This window comes from Neopelma chrysocephalum, unplaced genomic scaffold (assembly GCF_003984885.1).
Source record: "Neopelma chrysocephalum unplaced genomic scaffold, ASM398488v2 Primary Assembly neopelma1_85, whole genome shotgun sequence".
NCBI lineage: Eukaryota > Metazoa > Chordata > Aves > Passeriformes > Pipridae > Neopelma > Neopelma chrysocephalum.
The window spans coordinates 3446817-3473215 of NW_020897747.1; the positions used below are offsets into that span (position 1 = coordinate 3446817).

Genomic DNA, 26399 nt, shown 5'->3' on the forward strand with positions numbered 1-26399 from the left:
GTTGTAAAAGAGCCCCACTGCGATAGTTACTAGGTGACAAGGCACACGCTTTATTTTTTCCCCTTGTTGTTAGTGAGTTCTTCTAGACAGCCTCACTTCAGCAAATGCTTCCTATAGTTATAATTTGTTATGTTTCTTTAGATGTCCTCTTGCATGTATTTTAAAATTGGCTGAAGCAAAGTAATTTCCTCCTTGCCTATTTACAACTTAAGTGTTGATACTTTAGGTCAAACTATCTATTTTATGAAATTAAAGGTTAGAGTTAATAGGCAAGTCCTTTGTAGTCAGGGGTTTAAAAGAATCATGTTTGCATTGAATAGGAAGATTGAAAAGACAGGCAGTTTGAAATGACATAATATTGAATTAAAATGTACCAGATCCTCAGCACGTGCCTGTACTCACAGGATAGCAGGCTACAGTTGGGACAGGTTGTGTTCCTAATTAGATCTGTGCAGACAGTAGAGAGCATACAGGGAATTGCTTTCATCATGAATTACCTTTCAGTGGCTGGGAATTAGCAGTACTGGAATGGGGGGGGAGAAGGATTTTCAGCCGGTACAGTGGACGAGCAGGCAAGGATGAGGGCGTCAACAGCTTTTCTAAAAAGTAGGAGTGTATGTACTTTTCAGCAGAGGAAAGGGGAGGATTGACTGTTGCAGAGACTGCTTTTCTCTGTGCCAGTGAATGGACTCTGAAGTGAGAATTCATTGTTAAAGCATAAGCTTCTCTGTACTGCTGCTGAAAGTGGCTACAGGAAATATTTTTTCTTTTTCTTTTTTTTTTTTTTTGCATCTTATAGAACCATGTATCAAGATTTTTTATGTTCTACCAAGCTAATCAATGCTTATGTTGTATAAGATACTTTCTTGAAGAGCTTAAATGAATGATTGTCACATTTGTTCCTATTTTTATCATTTGGTTAGCTATTAATAGACGATGCTTATATTGTGTAACAAAGGAAGTGAATGGAAAAATTGCTATTTCCTGAGTATTTGCATTCCCTTACATACCTGTGAGACCTTTTTGTCTTAGAAAGCTGTTGTGTTGTCCACTTAATGTATTGGCAGGCTCCCTGTTCCCTGCTTTTGATTCCAGTCACTTGTGCTATCAGCAGTTCAGCAGATAAGCACATCTCAATTTAAGTAGCATGATAAATGGTTGTAACCCTTGCCAGTACCAGCCTTTAATGTTGTGTGTCCTGTGGCTGCTGTTTAACTACTTATCCATTTTAAATTTTACTTTAGGACTTGGAGATTCTGATATTGATGCAGATGTAAACTCTAGTTTTGTGAGTAATGAGGAAAAGTATGTATAGACATTGCATCTTTGAAGAACACATCTATGATGAGAGAAAACGGTATATCTTTAAGAAAAAGGCAAAGTTTTGCTTTTGAAGGGTACAGTCTGTATTCTGATGTATATATACAGGGAGAAGTTTTGTTCACTTGTGAAAATGCGGCCCGAGGGCCCATTAATCTGCAAAGTGAGTCTGGCTGAGCTGTGCTCCTGTTCCTCATTCTCTGCTGCTCACATCACCACATTTTCAATTGCTGCGTTTCCACTTGCTTTGGTTTGTGTTGCTGCATTGTGGGAAAACACAGCCGGCTGTGCCCTCAGCTGTGGAATAGGGGCAGGGACACGGGGAAGGTGTGTTAGAGTGTCAAACTAATGGTGAGCTGTAAATCAGAGAGGAGGAGGAGGACTGGTCAGACCAGTTATGTGAGTGCAAAGAGTCCTGTCACAGCAGCAGCAAAGTGTTACAGGCCAGTGACAGAAAGCTTTTCACATGCTGCACTAGATGGATGGAAGTTATTCACGGTATGTGAGCAAGCAAGCTTGGGCTGGGCTGATCTCAAAATGCCAGTTGGAGAAGTTCCTGCTTGGGCTTTAAAGCTGACTTGGTAGTGATTACATTATCTGTGGCATAGGGAGCAGAAGGGACATACACTGTGAGGGTGAGACAAACATCACATGGAGGGTATGAGGAACAAGACACTTGTGCTGTATTGTTAAGATGAACATCAGCCGTGAGGAAGGAGCAGAGCAGGTGGTTGAAGGTGAAAGCTTAGCAAAACAGTGCAAGAAGGTCAGCCAGTGCTCACCTGGCACTTTGCTGTCGATCAACACACTGTGTGCTTGTTTGGTGTTTGAACATATCATTACATAAACTAGTTCACTTGCTTGAGTCAAGATTTGCCTTTTTTGATTGTTTTTGATGCCTTCTGAAAATCACATAACAGGCACTAAACTATTGTGTTTTCTTAAAGTGCAATATACATAACCTTAGTACTTTCCTGACTTTGGAAAAATCATTTGTAAGGCTGAGTAGGGTGATAAAAGATTGATATTAAACCTGGAAAGGCATGGAGCTGCTATCAAATGTGTAGCTGGTGTCCAAATAGTATCTGCAACTTGCTATATTTGTGTGTTTGATGTAAATCAGTCAGATATTAGCATGTTTCATTTCAGCTAGCTACTGCTAGGCTGGCAGTGTTGATCCTTTTAAGCTTCTTTCACACAAAACCTTTTGCTTACAAAGCCATGAGCCTTTCCTTTAGAGTTACTGCAGTTTTCTGTCTATGGCATTACAAAGGAGGTATCTGCAATACTCAGTTGCCTCAGGGAGGCACAACAAACTTCGGATGTTCAAGAGACATTTGAATATCAATGTGAACTTGCACTGCTCCACATGATGTCTTTGTCTGGACGTTTCTGATGTGAATATAAATTGTGATCCTGTGGTCAACTCTTAAGTTCAGTGTCTGTTTAAAAGTTAGTAATTAGAATGCAAAAAATAATACTATTCAGTGACAGTAGGAAAAAAAAATCTATATATGTCATGGACAGATTCAGATAGATTTGGACAGATAAGTCTAAAATGCAGTGTATTGGAATCAGAAAGACTGGGAACTTAACATGGTAAATTTTATTCTAGGTACTATTGAAAATTAAAGTAGGACTGTAGGGAACACTGAATCATAATTTACTTTTCACACTTTAACCAATTTGTATAATCACTGTTCAAATTCTTACATTTGATACGAAACCTGTACTTTATTTATGATTGATATTAACTGTAAGCTATTATGGATATGGAGTAGGTGACTTTTTTTTTTTTTGCTCTGTGACTAATTGAGTTGTGCAAATAATTGTATTTCTGCTTCCATGTAGATTAATCTTTCTCTTTAATTCACAGTGTTGTTTATAGAAGGAAGTAACACAATAAGAAAACTTAGTGACCTCCCTAATGTGCTCTCTTAACAGGGCTGTATTTTTCACTTGTTACTTTCATATGAAGATAAACACCACCCAGTTTGCTGACTAGACGGGAAATTTGAGGTATAACAACCAACACAGAAGTTCATGTATCTGATTCTACCACTTTTTTCTTGTGGAAGTGGTGAACTGCAGCAGCTGGGCAGTCATGAGCAGGGTTGAGGCAGTAGTGCATCAAACAACTACACGTTTTCAGAGATTTTACAACACTTTAGAACATACTTTATAAAAGGCTTAAAATAAGCTAAAAACCCCTCTGATCATTCCATAGAAAGCATCAGCAAGAACTTAGACTGGAGTAACTGCTATAGAAAAAAATACCTCAGTACCTCAGTTTTATGCTAATATAGTTGTGTCTTTTACAGCTGAATGGATAATAAACTACCTATAACGAGAGGGAACAGTTAATAGAAGGTGAATTTTTCTTCCATCTTAACTGTATCATTTGCAAATTATCTTACAGTTATTGACTGTATTAAGTGCACCAGTCTCAAAGCATTGGTTTTTACCGGCTTTTTAATTAAGTAGGACCTAACATGTTCTGCTACTGTCAAACTGAGCACAACTGCAAAAAAAAGTATTCATTCTTTTGGTTACGCATTGAGATTGTCAGTTGTTTGTTTTTTTTTTTGTTTTAGAATATCAGCAGTACACTGTGAGCTTTTATTACTGGCAGAAGTTACCAGAGATTAGATAGGTTCCAAAAGAGCATTTGTTTGGACTGCACAAACCAAGTAGATGGATTTCTTGGCTCCAGTGTTGACCTAAACATAAATCATTTGAAGCAAAGAGGAATCAAGGATTTTATTAATTATCGGAGATTTGTTTGTAAAATGGCAAATCCTTGTGAAAGTGTCACATTGTGTACAGACTCTCTCATTCCCCTTCTCTTTTCTCACTTGTACCTGTCCCTTACTATTTGTTCATGTTGATTTGTACGGAGTTAGAGATTGTGGCATTGAGGCTTTTTACTTTGAAACCAAAAAGGAACAGTGGTTTGCATGTTACTTAATAAATGTATAATTCTTGTTTGATTACTTGTGACTCTTGTCCAGTCATGACATGTTCCCTTTTGTACTCTCAGCCATATGCTCAATTTTTGCATATGCTTTTCTCTTGTTGATTAGGTGGCAGTTGTAGCTCAACTGTTGGTTTCAGATCCTGGTGGTAGATGTTTTGTGTGATGGTATTTCCTGGAAGAAACAGCTGGGCTGAAGCTGCTGCTTTCTTTCCTTAGCTGATTTTTATACCTAATAGTGCAAGGTCATAATGGTGGCAATTAGTGACAGACCTAATGGGACTTACTTATCCTTCTGCTTTAGCAATGTGAGCCTTAGTATGGAATGTTGGCTAATAAGGCAGGACTAGGGGGAGTGGAGCCAAGCAGTACAAAGGGGTTTCCTTTCAGAGGCAAAGGGCAGGGCATGGAACATGGAACTGAGTGACTTGGACTGTGTGGCTGTGTGAGAGAGAGCTGAACAAATGGGAAAGCAAGGGTGAAGATAAGTTTGATGTTGCAAGGTGGCAAGGTTACTGCTTTCTTTGAGACAACTGTTAGAATAGCAGAGTTGAATTCATAAATGAAGAATTTGCTTTGTATTTAAATAGCCTAATTTATCTAGTATAGGGGGATAGGGTTGCATCTAAAAGTTAGGATTGCTGTAATGAATTTCTCCTAATGGAAATAAGGGCTTTTTGTGGTTGTTAAAATTGCTAGTAGTCTTACCAGACAACTGACCATCTGGAAATCCTGAAAAAGAAGATACAGTGTCAGACCCAGGCTCTTCCATAAGTGTTCTGGCTATTGGCATCTCAAGATAGTGTCCTATTAGTAGAACATTTTCTACAGAACTTTTCAAGTCTTCTAATATTTGCTCTGCAAGCTACTTTTTGAGAGAGCAGATCTGCCACAAACCATCTGTGCTCTTCCACAGGGGATTTTGATTTCTTGAAAGCAGATGGGAAAAGAGAATCTCACCCCCATCCTCCCCCAGTCCCTTCCCTTGGGTTCCTGGGTACACATACATTTGCTGTATGACTGCTGAGTGAGGATGTGACAGTAAGGAAGCTGAATATTCTGGCTGGCTGAGGGGGGGGTCACCCTATGTTGTAAAAATGAGTAAGTCAAGACATATTGTTACTTTCAAATAATTTATAGGAGAGCGAAAGCTGTAAGACTCTAGATGGTTACTTTTTTTGACATTTTATGTCTGAAGTGCTTTTCAGAGGTGATTACTTGGAATTTTTGTGGATTTAAATGGTAGAATTATTAATTCTAAAAATCTGGTGTTTTTACTGTCTTGGCATTTACTATTTCACTAATTGCTGTTTGTTATCCCTGATTTCTCACCTTGTTTTAGAAAAACTTTAATATTGGAGCATTTACTTAAAGTTGTGCTGAAAGAGCAACAAATTCTGCATGACACTTAACATAATGCTTTGAATTTTACTTACTAGTAGCCTTTATCTCCCCTCAGTCTCTTTTGGTTGTGAATATAATATGTTGTGTAATATGAATTCTACATCTAGATCTCTGAAGGAAGATTATGGAGGAACATTTACCAGAAATGCAAAGCACACTGGAGTCAGTCGGTCTGTCGGATGATGCCTCTCTCAAGACCCCAAATAATGAGAAGTGTGATAAAACATCTGGAATGGAGGACTGCTCAAGCATCAGTTATACTGGAGATGTTGCTGGTGTCTTGGAAAGGGAATCGAATTTGCCCTCAGATCAGGATTCAGCAGCTGTTGGCATAAGCAGCAATGGGGCCCCAACAGAAGGAGAGCAGCAGAGTGGAGGGACAGACTGCTGTGCCAATACCTGCTGTGAAAGAAAGGTAGAAGGCTCCACGAAAACAGAACATTTACCTACTGAAGAACTTGAACAACACAATCCAAAAACTAACCAGACTGAACAATCATTAATGGAAATATTACAGGATCTAAGGGAGGAGTCTGACTTCGTGAAAAAATCGAGCGATAAAATCTATTTAGAAAGCCCTTTCGACACAGACTGCACAAAGAAGCTTATTTCCACAATACATCAGACTTCCTCACAGGAGGATTTGCTAAAGGAAATAGAGTCTGAACTCTTATCCACAGATTTTTCAAAGGAGCGAAAACTCCCAAATGGTGTGCAGAAGGGTGAACATGCCTTGGCTGTGTTTGAAAAATGTGTGCAAGACAAATACCTGCAGCAAGAACAAACTATAAAAAAGTGAGTATTTGAGTATGCTCATCACAGTTGAAGGTTTGTACTGAACAATTTCGGCTGCATGTTGTGTGCAGCTGCATATAACATTTTGATATGAAGCAAATTGTCTCTTGAGTAGTTAAAAGGATAGTTAATGAGCTTTTTCTAATTATATTCTCTAAGTGAGGAATTATTTTTACTTGTGGTATGTACTTGTAAATAAAAGCATGTGCTTAAATATCTGAATTCTTGCAGAATTTGGCAGGAACTGAATAGCCAACTGTGTCATTGAATAGCCTGCCAATGTCTAGAATTGCATAAATACTGTAAAAGTAATGGTGAAATACAAATAGTCCAGGATTTGTTCAGTGCATGTGTGTCTCTGGAGAAATGAATCTTTGTAAGTACTAACTCCCACAATGTGCATTTTATTTATGTTTGAAATTTCTTGTTTCCTTATCAAGTAATATTCAATCTCTTGTCATAATCCAGCAAAGCTGTTAATCAGCTGAGAACTATTCTTTGAGTTGGAAGAGTCATATATAGATGAACCAATGTCTTCCCACATTTTATTGGACAACTTCTGAAGTACATGGCTTATAAGCTTCGCTGTAATGAACTGGGCTTAATAGTTCTACCAGGCAGTGTGTACAACATGAAGAATATTTCTGTTCATCAAAAGCTTGATTTCATGATCACTTACTTGGTGTTTCATGTTTTGTTACCTCCTTAAAAATGTTTGGGTGTTTTTGCTAACAAAATGTAGCCTCTAATTTCATATTTATTCCTTTTCCCAGAGCTGGAAATGAGTGTCCTGCTTTTCATATAAAGCTCTCCAATACATGATATGGGTGGACATCAGAAGAAGGGAAACCAGATAGAGGGAGAGTCCCAATAGGAAAAATGTTCTCTTGCACTTCATCAGTTAACCTGAGAAATCATAAATGTGAGGAAAGTCAATTGATGACAGGAAGGCATGAGAATGCACAGTTAGACATTGAGTAGTTACAGAGGAGGAGTGGGAATCTGAAGTAATGGGTGTGTAGATAGTTGTAATTCCAGGAGTTCATGAGGTAATGAGTTTTACTTGTTTAAGGTAAACTCAGGTCAGTGTTTTCAGCCATGGACCAATTACTTCCTTAAAGACAAATGTTTATGTATATATGTATATATGTATGTGTTAGGTATACATACAGAAAGCTTTTTATATAAATATATATTTGGTCTCTCCAGCTGAACTCATTTGATTGTTGGGGTCACCTCAAGAGTGTAAAACTGCTGTGGAACATGTCATAGTTTGTCCAAAGAGTATTCTGGGTTGTGTTTATTTTGTCCCTGACTTTATGATCAGCAGAATTTCTTGTAACATTGTTCTGAAAATAGCCAAGTTGTCTCCTATGATCAGATCTATGTGAGCAGCTATGGCATAAATTAAGAATTTGTAATCCTGGAATATTCATTAATAGATCAAAACCAGATCACAGGTGCTAAGCTGTCTTTCACTGGTTTCTACTTCCTTATAATTTAGGAGATTAGTTTGTTTAGAGAATTTTTTTTTTCAACAGGGTGGAGCTAAAGATGAAAATATATGTGTAAAGGGATATTTAAATATTTTTCCCAGGTAAATGCATGCCTTCCACAAATTCATGCAGTTAGTGGCGTAAAATACCTACCATCTGACAGATCTGCAAACATGTAAATATATTTGAGGCCTTTTATTCAGCAGTTCTGATAATGTAACTTCTGAGTTTTATGCTAGAAGGTCAAACTAGGTATGTGGTTGCTTCAAACAGCTGAGCTGAACTGGAACTATTGCTAAAAATTGAATTTTATGAGGAGCATGAGCACAGACACTTGTTATATACCTACTTAGGACTTAAAAGAATCAGGATTCCATTTCTTACCAGGCTGTGAACTTCCAGGGGCACTCTGGGTACTGTTCACTTCATTAAGTGAATAAAATCTCTGTGTTTGCAGACATTTGAGTGGTGGAACTGTCTGACTGGAAGTTACTGTCTTACATGTACCTTTAAATTACTAACATGGATAGCTCTGGAGTTTCAGGGAGTTACCAGATGTCTTATGTCATCTGTATCACAACAACTCCAAAATGCTAGAAACAAGCAATTTCCTCACAAGGAGAATGCTGCTTGCTAGTTTGGAGTTGAGTTTCACAGGCACATTATTCTGAGGGTTTTTTTGTAAGGCTTTCATGAATTTTATTAGTGTTTCTGGCTTCCCAATAAAATTTGCAGATCAAAGAGCAAAAATCATGTATCTCAAAATTGAAAACAAACAACAAAAAAACTGATGTACCTTGGTTTTAATTTCTTCTTTTTTTTTTCTTTTCAGATTGATTAAAGAAAATAAAAAACATCAGGAACTGATTTTGGAAATTTGCTCAGAAAAGGACAACTTAAAAGATGAGCTGAAAAAACGAACAGAAACAGAAAAGCAGCACCTCAGCATTATTAAGCAGGTACAGATAACAAAACAGAAGTGCTGGTTAGTATCTCACCTGTGTATAGTGTCACTATTGCCACTGTTTAACAAGATCCCTGGTAGCACAAAGAAGGAAGGGATGCCAGTGCATGTTATTCTGAACTTTTAAAGAGGATAATTCTGCTCTTCTATTTCAAGAAATTGTTTGAAAGCCTTCAGTGTCTTTGGATAAACTGACTTTCTATACAAGCATTTCCCCGGGGACTTGTTAGAACCACGAAAGGCCAAAGAGGAACATGGTGTGTGCATTGGTGTGGGAATAAAAGGTATCACATCAGGTGTCACTGCTTGTCTCTTACAGACCTATCTGCTGATATCCCTACAGTTAGTTGGCCAGCTGATTACAGATTGTATCTTGGAAATCTGGCAAGAGATAGTATTTAAAATACTAATTTCTGTTTGTCAAAGAGGTGGTGACTATCCTGGTTGTCAGGTTTCTCTATTAATGTCTGCATCACACAGAAATCTGTTCACAAAACAGTTGTCAGGCTTATAGTTCCAGAGGAATATATTAATGTGTCTGGAAGCTTAGTCTGTCTATAGTCTGCTTAATTTCAAAGAGTCTTTGAAAATCCATGATGTGATTGAAAATTATTTTTAGGCTACAAGTTAGAATTGCTTGTGCTTGAATAAATCATTATGAGCAGCTCACTCATTTTCTGTAGTCTGTATTTCCATGATAGCACTGTATGATTTCATGAAGGTGTATCATGCAGCAATTGCTTTATCCCATTCTGAAAAAAAAGCATTTGTGAGGGAGTTTGTGGTATTACATGCTTTCAAGTAATTCAGAAAATATTGTCTTGGAGTGTAATAGTTTTATATGGTGGTTGTATAGTGCCTGGAATTGTAAGATACATTGCTGTGATACACTTGAAGTTTCTCATTTGTGATTGTGAGTGTTTTATTGTTCAAATTTCTGAATTAGTGTTTTCTGATAACTTTCAAGTAAATGAAAGCATAGCTGCACTAACAGCTCCAAGCAAACTGTGCATGCTTTTATGTGTAAAATTTCTTGTATGGCCAGTGATGAATTTGAAAAGCTGAACAGAGAGTGATCAAGTCATGGTGCAGCAACAGAAGCGTTTTAGGTGGTTCTTGCCTTTTATGTAACAGCTTGGAATTGCACAAAAATGTAAGACACTGACCCTGAGATCTTGCCCCTTCTCTCCCCAAGCAAACAAAACCCCATAATCTTGGGGAGTTGGCTTTCCCCTGGGACCAGGGGATAGTCTTTAGGCACAATGTGAACAAGGTTTGGGCAGTGTCACAGCTTTATGTAGCCACCATGCTGCTCCTACTGGACTTGCATGACTTGGCAGCGAACACGTTCTGGGAAGTGTTCCAGTTAACGTGGGTAATTATTCTTCATCCAGATCAGGTCTCTGATTTGGTTCACTAGGTGGCTAAAAAGAGTGCCAGCATAATGACTAAGGTCCTCTTCATTTGCTGAGTTATTTTTCAATGAATTAATTCCCAGTTCAGTATGGATGCTTGGCTGCTCTGCTGGCAAGGTGAAGGATATGGCACAAGGATAGGAACAAAAAAAGGGTGGAAGGTGAAGCAACTTCAGATAGCAGCCAGCTCTGCTCTGGCATCTCAGCACTTGCTGTCAGTCTGGGTTTTTGTGTAGTAAATTACTATGCCTTGTGTTTTACTTCATTTGATGCATCTTCAGTCTCACTGAAGATGAGAAGTGACATCTTTCATGCTTGTACTGTCATGCAAAAGTAGATGTTGATATGGGTAGTTGCATCTTGACAAGTGTAAAATACAGGTAAATATCTGTTGAAGCATCTAATTTTGTGTGAAATGTTCCTGCCTGTATAAAACATGATCAAAGTGTTATTTTCCCTGTAATTATATCATAATGTTGTCTTTCAGCTGGAAGCAAGAATAGAAGAGCTTAATAAAGAAGTGAAAGCTAGTAAAGACAAACTTGTAGCTCAGGATGCAGCAGCCAAAAATACTATTCAACAGTTGCATAAGGAGATGGCCTTTCGAATGGAACAGGTAATATAGAAAACCTTAAATTATTGAAAGTCTAATGAAAGAACTTGGTTCTTGTAGGAAACATGTTGGATCGCTCGGTAGGGCAAAATTTTCCAAAACTGGAATTAAACATGCATTTTTGATAACTGGTATCAGTGAATTTCCAAATAGCAGTTAACATTATAGAGAGCCTGATAACTCTTTTTAAAAATTTGTATTTTTATATGTATGGAATTTAACCCTCAAGGAAATCTCATTTTTCTTACCTGTAAGCTGAATTTGATTCAAAAGGAGCTGAAAGCTGGAAGTAGCTTTTTTCAGACAGGCTATCAGAAAATTTAATATTTTTCTCAACTCCAGCGCAAAGCTGTTACTTTGTCTTTATGTATTACTGAGATTTTTTTTCCCCTTCTTCATATCATATTATGCCAGTATTTTCTCTGTTGAATGTATTCTAAAGCTTGGTATGTGATTTATTTTTTTTTGCCTAATTTGAAACATAATTTGTTAGTGCTGGGGTGGGGGGATTTATAAAAATAAGTCACTGAAAGTAAGCCATCTGAAATATAATCCACTGGACAATGATTGTGCAGTTGACATGTGGATGAGGGAAGACAGAGGACTGGTACTGAGTATTTGCAACATTATTTTATTACTAAAACTTCCCAAATAAATATACTTCTTTCCTTCTGAAACAACAAATTATATACCAAATTACTGATCTATTGATAACTCACTTGAGATGTTTAGCTGTGAAGCTGCAGCTCCCTAGACACATATTCACCATTAGAAATACGTGTAATTCCAGTGCTTAAGAGGGATCTAATGTTAATCTTTGCAAAACTAGAGTTTTTGAGTCCTGCCTTGTTATGCTACTCTGCTGCAATACTGAAAATATCCAGTAGTGTCTTACAAAAGTTAATTATGAAATAACAAGAATGATTCATTCTGTTTTGGTATTTTTCAAGGCAAACAAGAAATGTGAGGAAGCACGCCACGAGAAGGAAACAATGGTGATGAAATATGTCCGAGGGGAGAAGGAGTCACTTGACCTCCGGAAAGAAAAGGAGATCCTTGAGAGAAAAGTGAGAGATGCAAACAAAGAAATAGAAAAGCATACTAATAAAATCAAACAACTTTCTCAGGAAAAAGGAAGATTGCACCAACTCTATGAAACTAAGGTACTCTTAAGTTTTGCTGTATGACTGGAGTGAATGATTAAAAGCACTGTTAGAACAACCTTATCACTTGTTTGCTCTTGTAGTTGGTGAAAGAAACCTGTTTTCATTTGGTTTTGCTGTATAGCTGTAAGAGCACCTTTCCTCCAAGTGAAGGGGAAGTTACTGAGTTCTCATTGTCATCTTTTTGAAGTTCCTTTTAATATTTCCCTGAATATTAGTTTGTGAAACATGACGGATATTTTTTTTTTACAAAGTTGAAAAGACTGTTTGTTGCAGATGTCTAGATTTTGAGGTAATTTCTAGGTGGTTTGAATTTTTTTTAAAGGCTGCAATGCCATTAAATTATTGCAGTCTTTTTTTGCTGTTTCTCTGTGTTTAAACTCTGGACTTCCTCTTTTGTAATACTAAAAAGTAATAATAAAGCAATAGGATTTTTCAGGCCCAATTCCAAAAATTTGCCTTTTTTTTGTTTTTAGAAAGCAGTGAGAGAGATCTATTAAATTATTCACGTCTTTTTGTATTGTGCTTCACAGCTGTGTTTTGCAATTCTATTTCATCTGTAAGATCCAAAAATTGATAAATGACTAGTCATCAAACTTATATTTGGGCCTCTTCTGAGCAATTGTAATATGCACTGAAGGATACATCCCAATAAAAGTACTAAAAACTATGCTTCTGAAACAAAAAAAAAATCACCTTTGTGTTCTCTCTCACATGACTACGAAGTTGGGAGCATGACTTCAGGTTTACTTAACAGAACTTAACATACTTAACATTTAATTTTAACATACACTAACACTAATGCAACCTTACCTTGGTATTCAAACCAAAGCACTTTTTTGTTTTTTTTTTTTCCCCCTGGATTATGGACCACAGCATTATTGGGCATTCTCAAACATGTGCATGATTTTGCAAAATCCAGACAGTAAGGAAAAAACCCCAACTTGACACTTAAACAGGAGTCTTGTTGTAGGAACACTGGATGATTTAAATCAAAGTAAAACCTATGGCATTTTCTTAGGATGGTGAAGCCACTCGACTCAACAGAGAAATAGAAAAGTTGAAAGAAGAAATCAATTCTCATGTTATCAAAGTAAAATGGGCTCAGAACAAATTGAAAACAGAAATGGATTCACACAAGGTTAGTGAAGCAGTGCCAATACCAACATGAAAATATAGTCAGAGTAACGTAGTTGTTATACTGTTTACTTTTTATATAGTATTAAAATCTATTTCTAAAGTGGTTTTTTGTTTAATTTGAATACCTGCAGCAAGAGTCAGTAGTGCTCTGAGAGATACTGATACTGAAATGGCAACGTTGAAAGGATGTCAGGGGAGTATGTGTGGGGGATTCTGTTTAATCTGGTGATAAACTTTTAATTTCTTGTTGGGGGTTTTTTTGTTTGAATTAACTGTCATCTTTGTTTAGTTTTTAAGAGATGGAGTTAAATCTGTCATCTGAAAATCTATTATTTTGGAACACAAGCAAGAGATCATTTTGTTGTGCTTTCAGTGCTGGGACAAGTGAAATTGCATAAAGCAGTAGTGGAATGGAAACAAGAGGAAAAGTAATGTTAGACTCTTTGTTTTGTTAATTCTTTCCAGACTGAAATAGGAAAGTTTTATTATGAGAAATTTTCTTTCTAAATTAAGTTAGGTAAACAGGTTTAACTAGACTTAACCCATTCTTTATTACTCTTTTTATAGGAAACAAAAGAACGTCTCAAAGATGCAATGACAAAATTAACAGAAGCAAAAGAAGAAGCAGATCAGATAAGGATAAACTGTCAAGAAATGATAAAATCCTATCAAGTGGGTACACTTTCTCAGGAGGTCAAATTAATGTTTAGTGTCTGAGTCTTCTTTTTCGTCCATTTCTATCCTAAACTGTAGCAGGGAAGAATTATCCTGTGCAAGCCACAAACTGAGATGAATAGTGACTGGTTTCTTTACTGGAAAGTTGTTGAATAAGAGGGAAAATGTTTGTCTTGATTGGTATGTGGCGTGGGGGTCTCTCTTGGCATGTTCAGGATAATTAGATATGTATCTGCAGGAAAGACTAAGTGATCTGAAAAGCTGTCTGTACACTCATAGTATTAGAAATGGGAACATAGAGCTCTAAAACTTTATATGTATTTCTCAATCCCTTTAGGAATCAGAAGAAATTAAATCAAATGAATTGGATGCAAAACTCCGAGTAACTAAAGGAGAACTCGAGAAACAAATTCAGGAGAAGTCTGATCATCTGGAGGTAAATATGTGGTGTGTGGAGTCCACACAATTGGTAACTTAGTAGTTAAGAATTCCATGAGATTTTGATTTTGAGAATCTTATTTTAAGCTGCTTATATTTTTGCCAAACTCTTTGGTTTGGAGTTGTTGGGTTTTTTTGGCCTAATACTACATTCCAGGTGTCTGCCTCCAGCACTGCTTTTAGGAGGATGTTTTCAGATACTACCTTGGATTAACTTTTTAAAATCAGATTTAGGAGAAAAATGCAATATAATGGTCATGAAATATATGCTCTTTCATTTATAAACATGAATGTTGCTGTAATGCACAAATTCAGATGATAGGCAGGCCTTTGTCTGACCAGTATTTTGGCAAGTTATGTGTCAAGGAGAGACAAGGAACAGCCTCTGTTCTGTGTAGAGTTTTGCTAATCTAACAGTGAAATTCTCTAATGATGTAGTACCTGCTCACAGCTAAATGTGCATATGCCAAATTCAGAACTGACCAAGTGTCAGTTTGCCTAGAACTTTCCCCAGGGGCTGTTGTGGCATAGACATCTGGTTTTAGCCATTTGTATACCTAAAACCAGAGTGTGTAATCTCTTTTCTTCTCAGTTCAGAGAATAAAGATACTTGAGGTTTTGCTTTGCTTTTTGAAGACATAAACCAACCCTTTGGGTTACCTGTGTTGCCTCAAGCCCCCTCAGCTGTTGGAATGGCCTGTATTGGCCTAGATTTTTTTGAGATGCCATTGTACCTTTAATTTTCTCAATGAACTTTTCATCCTTTAAAAAGGTGCATCATGCCAAAATAAAAGAACTGGAAGACCTGAAGAGAACATTTAAGGAAGGCATGGATGAGCTTCGGACACTGAGAACAAAGGTAACGTGTGCTCTGCTGGATTGCAGTGGGGCTGAAACAGTGTTGGGTTTTGGAACAAGACTACATTCAGTCTGTTTAGTTGTACTTCTACTGGCTGGCATGAGACTAGAAGTCTCATATGGCCTCTGGTAAGGAGTATATGCTATCTATAACTTGTGGACAGTCTGTAGATTAGCGTATCAGTCACTTTATCCAGAGCAGGGAATTTAGCTCAGTAGGACTCCAGAAAAAGGAAGGAAATAAGGGGTTGGCTTGGTAACTGGGGAAAGATGATGTTTGTGGATCCTGGTCCATTAGGCTGGTAAGTTTGAGTCTTTGGACCAAACTAATGTTAATCACACTTGTTGAATTTCATTTTTTTGTTTTGTTTATTTTTCTAACTGTATTTGATCTGAAATATTTTGGGATATTGCTCTAAGCTACTTGGAACCACCAAAAAATTAACACCTGAGCTTTTTGCAACAGTCTAGACATACTATCAGAATAATTTACCTCTGAAGTTTCTTAGACTAAATAGTTTCTGATTTTTTTTTCTGTTTAGGTAAAGTGTCTAGAGGATGAGCGTTTAAGGACAGAAGACGAATTATCCAAGTATAAAGAAATAATAAATAGACAGAAAACTGAAATTCAGAATTTACTGGACAGAGTCAAAACTGTAGATCACCTACAGGATCAACATCAGAGGTATAGCTGTGCCTTTGAGTAATGACTTAAAAGGTTATCTGAGATGTGGAAGTGTTTTCTTTATTGAAGTTATTGATGCTTTAAAATGGATTGTAATCTGAAGAATTCCTGTCCTAATTTAAGTGTTTTCCTAATTTAAATCAGTATTGCTAATACTTGGATTTAACCTTGGTGGTCTCTTATAAAACGAGGGGACTGAGATTGATAAATCTAATTCAGTGTCTTTCATTATTAGAATAAGAAGTGCTTGATTTCCAGCATAGGAAGTTAGGCCTTTTAGGTGTCTGCCAAGTGCTTGTTTTATTGAAAGACTGGGGAGAACCAACTAAACTGCAAAATAGATTGCTTCACAAATGTGCAGTTGTGATGGATGAAGGAAAGGATTTAACGAAGAGAATTTTATGTACTTGACAGATGCTGCATTCAGACAGTATGGAGCACTTGTAGTTCTAATGGGCTGGAATTCATTCTGCTATGTCAAAGTTTGCTCATTTAAGAATGTGAGGGAAATAATCTCAGAAAAGGGTTGGGCTCATGCACAGTTCAGGAGTGTCTGAGCATAGTCATGTTTCTGTGTGGTACATATGCACCAGGATATACAAATGCTCTCCACTCTGCTGGTTCTAGTGGTGTTGCATACATGGAGATGGATAAATGTCAGCTAAGCAGAACCACTCGTGTGTCCCTCTTTGCTGTTAAACAATTCTCATTTATCATTGAAAAACACTTCAGTAATTATAGGCCTTCCTAAGGGTTTAGACAATTAAACTCTTTCCATTTACTGTGTGCTGGTCAGCTGTATTGTCACCATGTCATCAGCCTTTCTAGGGAAGCTGCAATGAGTGAGAGACAACTGAAGCCTACACTTGGATCAGTAACAGTTATTTTTCACTTGGAATCTTGCCAAATGAATTAAAGTGACTGTGATCAAAGTGTGAAACTACAAATGTGTCTTTCCAGTTATCTTTTCCTCTTGGTAATTGAGACATGCTTAAATATCTGTCTCTCATCCTATTCAATTTGGATTTTTTTTTTCCGTATCCGTGCCATACAACATTTATTATTCCTACATCAAATTTCATGTTGTCTTTTATTTCTCTTTTAAAAGATTTTAATATGTTTTTGGTACTCCTTAGAGTGGTAAAGTTGTACAATATCAACCACAGATTTAAAACTTAGGCTGGTAAATTCCTGTTACCAGCTATGAAAGAAAAATCCTGGAATTTTGCCTTCTTCTACCTATTGTTTTATAGAATAAATAAACTTAACTGCCCTTCATTTTCTTGGAAGCAAATGGAGGGAATTTCATCTTCATTCACACAAAATCGTACCTGTTTCCTTCATGAGCAAAAAATAGAGGAGGCAGGTTTCTTTAGCCTAGGGAAGAAAAGACGGAAGGCAAACATCCTGAAATGTATAAAAGGCTATATTATAAAGGGAATGTTCAGCTGTCCTTGTTCAGTGGAGGAAGATGATTTTAGGTTGAATGCTGGGAAGAACTTTATGGCTGAGCTGGATACTGATCACCTGCAGCGTTCCCTGGTCTCCTTCACTGGCAAACTTGAAGGATAAGCTAGAGATCTCCTTTAGAATGGTCTAAACATTTAATTTTGCCTGGTTCAACCCTGACTGTAGGCATAGATTTCTCCCTTCATAATGAAACAACATATTTGAAAATGTAAAATATAAGCATAGCCTTCTGGCATAGATTTTTAAATGGGAGCTATAGGTGACATAGTTTGCAGCACAAATGACTGAAAAAAAATCAGTGTGGTGGTTGTTCAGCCTTAAGTCTTCTGAAAGGTGAAATTAACCTAAAAGGACTTTAAAGGCAGGGTGCAATACCTTGGATCTTATCACTTTCTTTAAAGTGTTCATGATAACTGAAGATACAGCATTTTTCAGTCAAATGAATTGCATGTGATAGATCAAAAGTGTCCTAATGGGAGTGTTTCAGTAGAAACAAAAACTTGTTTTGTAGAGGGAGGGACTTATTTTTTGCGGGAGGGATAGTGGATTAAGATAGGTCCTTTGATTCAGAGCTGCACTGCTTCGATAAGGATGTTTCAGAAGTCATTGTACTACTGCCTAGAGAAGCTCAGAACTGGAGTATATCCCCATCTCTTGAAGACAAGTCCTCTTACAGAATGGCCACCTTTGCAGACCTTCCTCTTACCTACTGGATCTGGTTTTGGGGGTTTTGTTTGTACCCTGTTCTGAAGCTCAGGAAGTTGAATATAGAGAGATGTTCTTCCTTGAAGGGAGCTAATGCCTGCATGTCCTTCTGTGGAGTGCAGATACGTGTTACTTCAGCACTGCAGCATGTCATGAAATGAAGTGAAAACTTTGACATTTAAAATCATCCAGTGACTAACAGATGCCCCAGGGTCACTAATCGTTCCCCTGCCTTCTTTGAACTTGACCTGAATGCCTTTATTTCAATAAGATGTCATGTCTTTAAGCTCAGGTTATCCCTAATAAGATACAATTGTTTTGACAGAGATGAACAAGAAATCAATGCTTTAAAGGAAGAAATAGATGGTTTCAATTCTCTGGTTGCTGATCTCCAGAAGGACATTGAAGGTAGTCGGAAAAGAGAATCTGAGCTATTGATATTCACTGAAAAATTAACCAGTAAGAATGCACAGCTTCAGTCTGAAAACAATTCCTTGCAGAGCCAGTTGGATAAGCTTTCTTACAGCGAAAGAGAGCTGCAGAATCAGCTGGAATGTGTTCAACAGACTAAAGATGATCTGGTGAGTACAGTGTGCAGCTCGGTTTTTGCACTAGTAAGATGTCTGATACAGATAAAGATGTTCCACATGAATACCACCTTGTGTCTTTGCTTACCTGACTGCAGTTTCTCATGGTGTTTGCCAATTTAGTAGAATAGTGGCAGTGGGATATGAACACCTCATGTTCCTAAAGGAAAAGAAATTCTGAGGTACAATGCTCTGGAATGAGGAGGTGTTATTGTGTTGCTCTTTCTGGGAGTAGAGAGCGGTTCTCTGTGCAGCTGTCATTGAAACAAACGAAAGGTTGTACTGTTCTGTGACATTTATTACTGTAAACTTTCTCAGGTCCTGTTTGTAGTATGAAATAAATGTAATTTTTAATAAACTTAGTGTGTCAGGGAAGGTAATGTGACTGTACTGTACAGCTCCGCAAGGCTTTGTACTTTATCATCCAGATGTTTTAGAGATAGTTTGGGAATTTTACTATTTATCTGCAGGGCTAGTGTTCAGCCTAAATAATAAAAGTAAAATGTGAAAGATTCTGAGGTGAAAAGTGCAGTTAGAGCTGTTGAGCATACAGTATGGTTAGGCTAGAATGTTTTTGTAGATTACTGAAAATAAAATCACACTTTCAGGCCACCAAGTTACAGAAGGAGGAGGATCAACGGAAGCTGGAGGTTGAGACGCTGCAGACCCAGGTGGCATCAGAGCAGGAGGAACGAGCAGCACTGAAGACCCAGGTGGATGAGCTCAAGGATGACCTGGCTACCCAGAAGCGCAAGCACGCAGCAAACCTGAAAGACCTCACAAAACAACTTCAGCTAGGTGGAAATTATTTTCAGTTATGAGTCAGCCCCCTCTGTAAATCCCTTCACAGTGTCTGCTAGAGAGCTGTCTGTGTGTGTGTGCACTGCTTGAGTGTCACCATTCAAGCTCTCCCTGTCCCTAACGAGAGTGAGTGAACAAGTTAGATCTTGTGGAAGCTGCAGTTACAGACCTTTGTGTCAATTTTTGGTCTTATATATAAATCTTGAAGTGGGCTTAGACCTAAAATGAAAGATTTGTTTCAAAAGATCTTGGTTTTTGTTATGATGTATGTGACTACTGAAATGTCACTGTGGGTATATATGGATCCTGGTCTGTGTAGGAGTATATTCAAAAGTTGCTAGAAGTTTCCTAGTTGCTGACTGTATCAGGAATCGCTGGTGACAGTTATTTTAGTACATAAGAACACTTCAGTTTTTAAAAGCTGGATGTGGAGGGACTGGTGACTAACTTTTTCTATAAATAGAAGCCATCAAATACCCAATAATACATATGTTCTGAATGCAAATAGATCTGAAGGTAATAAAATCTGTTTAAAGTGTGTTTTAAAGAAGATGTCCTGTTGGCATTGTGCAAGACAAGTTCCATACCCCTTTTTGTACATAAAAGAACAGCTGTGTGCTTTCCTTCTTGATCCCTACTGAATGAGTGGTGCTTCTGGCACAAGTACTGCACTGGGCTGGCCATAGTGATACAGTTATCAGATGCTGGAACAGAGCTGCCATTCTTCCATTCAGGAGTTATTTACATGGCAGTCCTAATCAAAAGTAAAATCAAATTTAGTCTTACTGTTCCCACTTAATCCTATGTATGACATTACCCGTTTCAGCTGGCTGCAGTGTTTAGGGATTGTGGCAGATGATACATTCAGGTGCTTCGTGGTCAGGGATGGAGAGAGATGGGGAGCTGTTTGGTTTTGGGTTTTATTTTTAGTTGCTACCATTATCTTTTGGTTTTCAAGCCATGTTAAATTAGTGCAGGTAGAGGATTAGAGTTTTTGTATGTTGGGTAACACTGTTTTTAGTTTTTAATATGCTATTGGTAATCATCGCTTTGTTACACTTTTAGCACGGAGGAAATTGGATCAGATTGAAAATGGTAATTATGACAAAGAAGTCAGCAGCATGGGGAGCCGTTCCAGTTCATCAGGTAATACAGCACATAGCAGGGCTGCCAAAACAACCTTTCGATCTTAACAAAACTGCCATGATGTGCTGCCGTGAGCCTTGCTCTTTCCGTGGTTTGTGCATATGCAGTGTGTGGGCAGCCTCCCAGTAAAGCTGACAAAATAGCCTTTAAGCACCAAAATGCACTTTGGCTGACTGCGGTTGTAGGTGCTTATTAAGATATTAAAGTGTAATGTTTATGTATCTCAGTTCTTTTAAAATACCTATCTCTTTTATTTTGTTGCTTTTATGTTTGGAGGAAGCTCAGAGGACTCCAGTTTTTACAGGACCCTTTCACATGCTGCCAGAGGCAAAAAAAAAAAAGAGCAGTGGCTTCCAGCATTGTTTAATTGCCATATTGACAGTTGCAACTGTGTAAATGATAAATCAATTAACATCATTAGAGGCATCAGTGGGTTTGTGTAAAATTCATTACTTTCTGTCTGGTTAGAACTAAAGCAGTGATCTTCAGCACTGAAAATGACATCTGTTTCCTTCCTTTGTATCTTTGGGGTTTTTAAGTGGGCTTCGTTCTGTCAAAGTGTCCTATAGCGTCACTGTATGAGAGAGACAAATGCTTAGAAAGAAGAACAGAAAGTAAAGGAAGTACTTCAAGCTTTAAGCGATCAGTGCTGCGGAGAGTTTATACATAGGGCTTTGTCAGTCTGTCCACTTTTCATAGTGTTGTAATTTTAGTGGACTCCAAAATGGATATATTTAAAATCAGCTCAGTCTTGTACCAAGTTAATGAATATGAAGGTATTTAAGCAGAAGAAGCATTATTGAAGAAAACACCCTTAGGCTAAAGGAAGTATGCCCATAAGAGGGGACTGCACTGCTGTCTCAGCCTGTGCTGGTGTAAGGATTGTTTGTAGAAAACCCCACTAACATACAAGGGAAACAACATCCTGAAGAAAAACATCCTGAGCTCCTGAAACAATGAATGCATGCACTGCACTGGTGGGGCACTTTTCCTGGTATAAATGCAAAGAAGTTTGTACAAATACACGTGTATTTCAGGGTCCCTTAATGCGCCCAGCAGCAATGAGGATCGGTCACCTGAGAATACTGGATCTTCAGTAGCTGTGGACAGCTTCCCAGAGGTGGACAAGTCTGTCCTGGTTGAAAGAATACTGAGGCTACAGAAGGCACATGCTCGAAAAAATGAGAAGATGGAGTTTATGGAGGATCACATTAAACAACTGGTGGAGGAAATCAGGAAAAAAACAAAGTATGTTCTGTGTTCTGTTCATACAGTTTGTCAGTGTTGAGCTGATGTACTAGATAAGTATTCTGGATTTTATGTAAGACAAGTAATTGTCTAAAAGAAAATGTTTTATAATAATAAAAATATTGCAGTGACAGTAGATTTTAAAAGTAGGATTAGTCTTGGGGGTTTTTTCCTTATCTTTCCCCGGCAGTTATAGTATTTGCCAAGTTTTTGACAATTATTACTATTACTGAATTTTTTCAGGAGGAATAGACTGGTGCAAGTGGGTTTTTGGTAGCAAAATGGTCACCAGGTGGCTGATTTGAGGTGGACTGCTGCCACTGGCTAACAGAAGAGTCCATTCTCTTCCTGTGCTTAAAAGAGTACTGATTTGTAAGAGTTTTGGAAGGAGAATCTGCATAACTCCAGATGGTAGTCTGGCATATGTATCAGAGAAATAATGTATCTGAGCCAAAGGTGGTCAGTAGTTAACATGTGAGACAAGATTCCACTTAAATGGAAATCATCTTACAGGATAATGTCTGGAACATCATTTGGGAGGAGAAGCAATGATGGCATATGCCTTCCTCTGGAAAGTGCACTTGCCTGTTAAGAATAGCTTAATGAGTCCATACATTTATGCCCATCTGGTCCCATTTCACAGAACATGATCACAGCTTGGGAAGACTCTTGAGAAGAGACTTTGTAATTTTTGTCTCATGTATAGAAAGTTTAAGATTCTCTGTCTGGAGTCTTTCAGCGAAGAAAAGTAGACACATCTTTTTTAAGGACCTTTTTTGTTCCAGTAGCTTTTCAGAATACTTCTAAATAAGAAAAACCTTGTGCATTGTAGTGCCTCATCTTACCAGCATCTCCTCTATCACTTTTGGTATCCCAGGTTTTCCTCTGACTTTGAAATTGCAGGAGTAAATTTTTACTGTCTTTTTAGTAATATAGTACTGCTTGTAAATAAAATTACTCATGTCAGGAATCTGAAGTTACTTCAGTGTCTGACTTTTCACTACCTTTCACAACAATGTAACGCTGTGATTTTGTTGTTTTTATTTTTTTTATTCCCCAGAATTATTCAGAGTTACATTTTGCGGGAAGAAGCTGGAACACTGTCATCAGAGGCCTCTGACTTCAACAAAGTACACCTGAGTAGACGAGGTGGGATTATGGCATCTCTGTACACATCTCATCCTGCAGATAGTGGTCTCACCTTGGAACTCTCCTTAGAGATAAACAGGAAGCTACAGGCTGTGTTAGAGGATACATTACTGAAAAACATTACATTGAAAGTGAGTACTTATGCCAGTTCTTTCATTCTTGTGCTTCTGAGATGCTGCTCTCAGAGATGCATGGAGTTAAAAGGCTTTTCAGAAGTCAGCTCATTGTGAATTGGTTAAGCAGAGAGTTATGTGGCATGATCCATGCTGAACCTCTGGTCTGGGACACTTGGAGTATGGTGCACTGATGGGCTGCTGCTTGAAATAAAGTCTGGCCTGCCTGTGCCTTCAGCAGGGCAGGGTCTCTCTGTGCTCTGCCCCAGTCACATGGAGCCAGGAGCACAGACTCTGCCTGCCTGGCCCTGTGCCAGCACCTGGGTACCCTCCTGAGCTACTGGGGCAGCACCTCTGCTGCAAGGGAATGATGTCAGGCTGGAAAACTGTGTGCAGGCTGCCAGCTGGACTGCAGTGTTCTGCAGAAGTTGGAGATCTCTTCCTGTAATTATAATTCCCCTTAAATGCTGTACTTTCTAGACATCCTGTAGAATATTAGTAACTGCAGAAAAAGACTTGCTGAGAGGTTTGTGTCCTTTATTGAAGTGAGCTTGGTTTTCTCCAACTCTGTCTAATCATTTGCATTTGTTCTGAGTACTTGGAAGTATCAACCTGCTGACATAAACAGTAATTTTAACTTATTAGTGCATTTTGTGCTGATTGACTCCTTTTCCCTGTATAACTTGCCCTATCATTTTTTTTCCCCTCAAAGGAAAACCTTCAAACTCTAGGAACAGAAATAGAACGGCTTATTAAACACAAGCATGAACTGGAACAGAGAATAAAGCAGACATAACTAAAACTTCTATGGACTAACCAACATGAAGATGCAGAAAAGGCAGGTGCTACAGACCACTGTTTTTTACACTTTGCCTGCCAGCACAAGCATCTGGTATTTTGCAAAAAAAGCCTTTGACCACAGAGGTGAGAGATCGACAGGGTTTGGCATCACTGTGGTTCTGTCAACCCAGTTCCAGCCTGAGGAGCTGCTGAATTTCACTACACACTACATTTATCTAGAACTTTTATTTGAAAGGACATACAGATGCTTTGCAGTGCATACTATGTTTTAAATGAGTTGCTGTGAGATTTTAATTTCTTCACTGTGTAATTAATCAGTCTCTTAATGATGGAGCTTGAAAAAAATAAAGCCAATTATGTCTTAGTTGCTTTTGAACATATCCAGTGTTACTGAGCTTTAAGGGCTTTCAGACATTATTTCCTTTCTTGCATATTATTTCTGATCCTTAGGTTGATTAAGCATTTTTGACATATGCATGGAAAAGTGCTCTGTCACAAAATTTTGGGATTTAAGTGGTGACCATGATATTGCATATTTTCTGCTTTAGATTAACATTCAACTGCTCAGTTTCTTTATTCAGATGAAGTAAAACAACAGTAAAACTAAGGGATTAAGAAGCTTTCTGATTTAGGTCTTGAGTACATGTAATTGAAACAAATGTCAGTTCAACAAATCTTTTAAACCCTTGATCCTTAGGCATATGGATCTAAAGAAGTCTGATATCAGGTAATTGGTTAATAAAGATTTCTGGGCTTCTGCGTAACGAACAGCATTTAAGAAGTAGGAGTGTTAGTTGCCCATTGTTCCATAAGTACACGTAGAGATGGTGATTGCATCTGTTTCAAAGACAAATGGAAGGTAACTAACTTTTCTTATTACCTGTGGCTAGACCAGTCAATGAGAGTAGTGGTAAAAAATAAGAAATATATTTAAATGGGATTTTAATCTATTGTTGGACTGTGAAAGTGGCACAGAAATCTGTGCAACTCCTTGATTTTACTGTTATAAAGAATTAGTTGGTCAAAATGGCACAAACTGAGGACTGTTATTTAGTCCTTCAGTGTCTGAGAGGGTTATGGAGGAAGAGTATCAAGGTAACAAAATTTGGGTTAGTCACAACATCATGTTCACATTCTAATTCCAGGATAAGTAATATACAGGATCTGAAATATCTCTATTGGAGCAGTAAATGCATAGTTTCTGTATCTATTGCCTTTTGGCCAAAATAAATAGATCAGATTACAGTGTAAATATATACATCAGGTTTTTATTAAATACTTGAACTTCCTATTGACATGAAAACAGAGTCCCTGTACATTTACAATAGCAATGCTTTAGCTATTTTTAATCAGAAGGGGGGGGTTGTAAGAATCTGTCTTACTGCAGGCACCTTTTGCATCCTACACATATGAATGACGTAGGGGTGTGTACTCCATTTTCAGGTGCCACTGAGTTGCTTGAGCTTTGTGACGAAACACATAGAGCAAAAGGGCCTGCTTTGGTTTGAATAGTTTGGTTCAAGACAATGAGATTTTCTTATTACTTTAAAGATAGGCATCTCTGAAAGTCCTGGTGGGATCAAGACCTGGTTTGTGGTCCAGAGGGCTTCAAGAGCCTGGGATGACAGGTCCTTTCAGTGTCAAAGGATCAAGTATCTCTTTAGAAAGGGAGAGTGGGAACAAGTTGTTTAAAACCTGACCGAGCATTATGTAGAAATTGCAGGCCTTTAATCTGGGTGGGTTTTTATATATCTATTTTTCTAATTCCTGAGAGCAATGGTTATCTGAAGTGTTAGGGAACTTGGACCAGTCCAGTCATGGGACTACCTCTGCTTTACTGTTGTTTAAGTGATGTAAAAAGGAAAATACCTGGCTCTGCTGGAACAGATTTGTTTGTGACTGAGCTAGATCTTCTGCTGAGAGAAAGTATTTTAGAACAATTTGCATGCTAAAACATAGCTTAGCTCTTGTATGTTTGTGTTTTCATGCTTTAATGTACCAGATCTCCAGATATTTTCAGGCGTTCAGCTGAATGACTCCAGTATTTTAGATACCATGTTAATATTGTAATCATTTAATGTATGTTCTCCAGGTGTACAGTGTGAATGAAGGAGAGGTGTGGTGCAGATGGAATCAGTGCAATGATGTGGAAATTCTTATTTCTTTTTGGCATGGTTGTTTCTCCTTTTAAGTTATTTGAGAAACCCAGTTAGCTGTCCTCCTGCCCTGCTGGCAATGCTGCTTACTCTTTGTAGCACTAGTAACTTTTCAGACTTTTTTTTTTCTTGGTCATGGAGACACACAAAGCAGACAAAATATCACATTGTTTATTGTGCACGGTACTTTCATGGACCAAAGTTGTCATCCACAGGTGTTACTTGAAACACATCTGTTAGAGATGGAAATGTCATTCTAGTTTGCACAGTGGCAAATGACTCT

At 37.9% G+C, this 26399-nt stretch overlaps 2 protein-coding genes across 4 annotated transcripts in view; one reads left to right on the plus strand and one right to left on the minus strand.

Annotated features, from left to right (window-relative positions):
* CCDC186 (coiled-coil domain containing 186) overlaps positions 1-24340 on the plus strand; it is a 32352-nt gene extending 8012 nt beyond the window's left edge. For all 3 annotated transcript variants that reach the window (XM_027692094.1, XM_027692095.1, XM_027692096.1), the window contains 15 exons: positions 5806-6493; positions 8822-8948; positions 10856-10984; positions 11932-12144; positions 13166-13285; positions 13852-13956; positions 14297-14395; positions 15170-15256; positions 15798-15940; positions 18441-18696; positions 19311-19500; positions 20569-20649; positions 21687-21897; positions 22958-23177; positions 23872-24340. In XM_027692094.1, coding sequence (XP_027547895.1) covers positions 5823-6493; positions 8822-8948; positions 10856-10984; positions 11932-12144; positions 13166-13285; positions 13852-13956; positions 14297-14395; positions 15170-15256; positions 15798-15940; positions 18441-18696; positions 19311-19500; positions 20569-20649; positions 21687-21897; positions 22958-23177; positions 23872-23955 — 2736 coding nt within the window. In that variant the 5' untranslated portion in view covers positions 5806-5822 and the 3' untranslated portion in view covers positions 23956-24340. The remainder of the gene's footprint in view (positions 1-5805; positions 6494-8821; positions 8949-10855; positions 10985-11931; positions 12145-13165; positions 13286-13851; positions 13957-14296; positions 14396-15169; positions 15257-15797; positions 15941-18440; positions 18697-19310; positions 19501-20568; positions 20650-21686; positions 21898-22957; positions 23178-23871) is intronic.
* Positions 23184-26399, minus strand: part of ADRB1 (adrenoceptor beta 1) — a 34996-nt gene continuing 31780 nt past the window's right edge. The window contains exon 3 of the mRNA XM_027692098.1: positions 23184-23771. Within this exon, the coding sequence (XP_027547899.1) occupies positions 23767-23771 (5 nt within the window). The 3' untranslated portion in view covers positions 23184-23766. The remainder of the gene's footprint in view (positions 23772-26399) is intronic.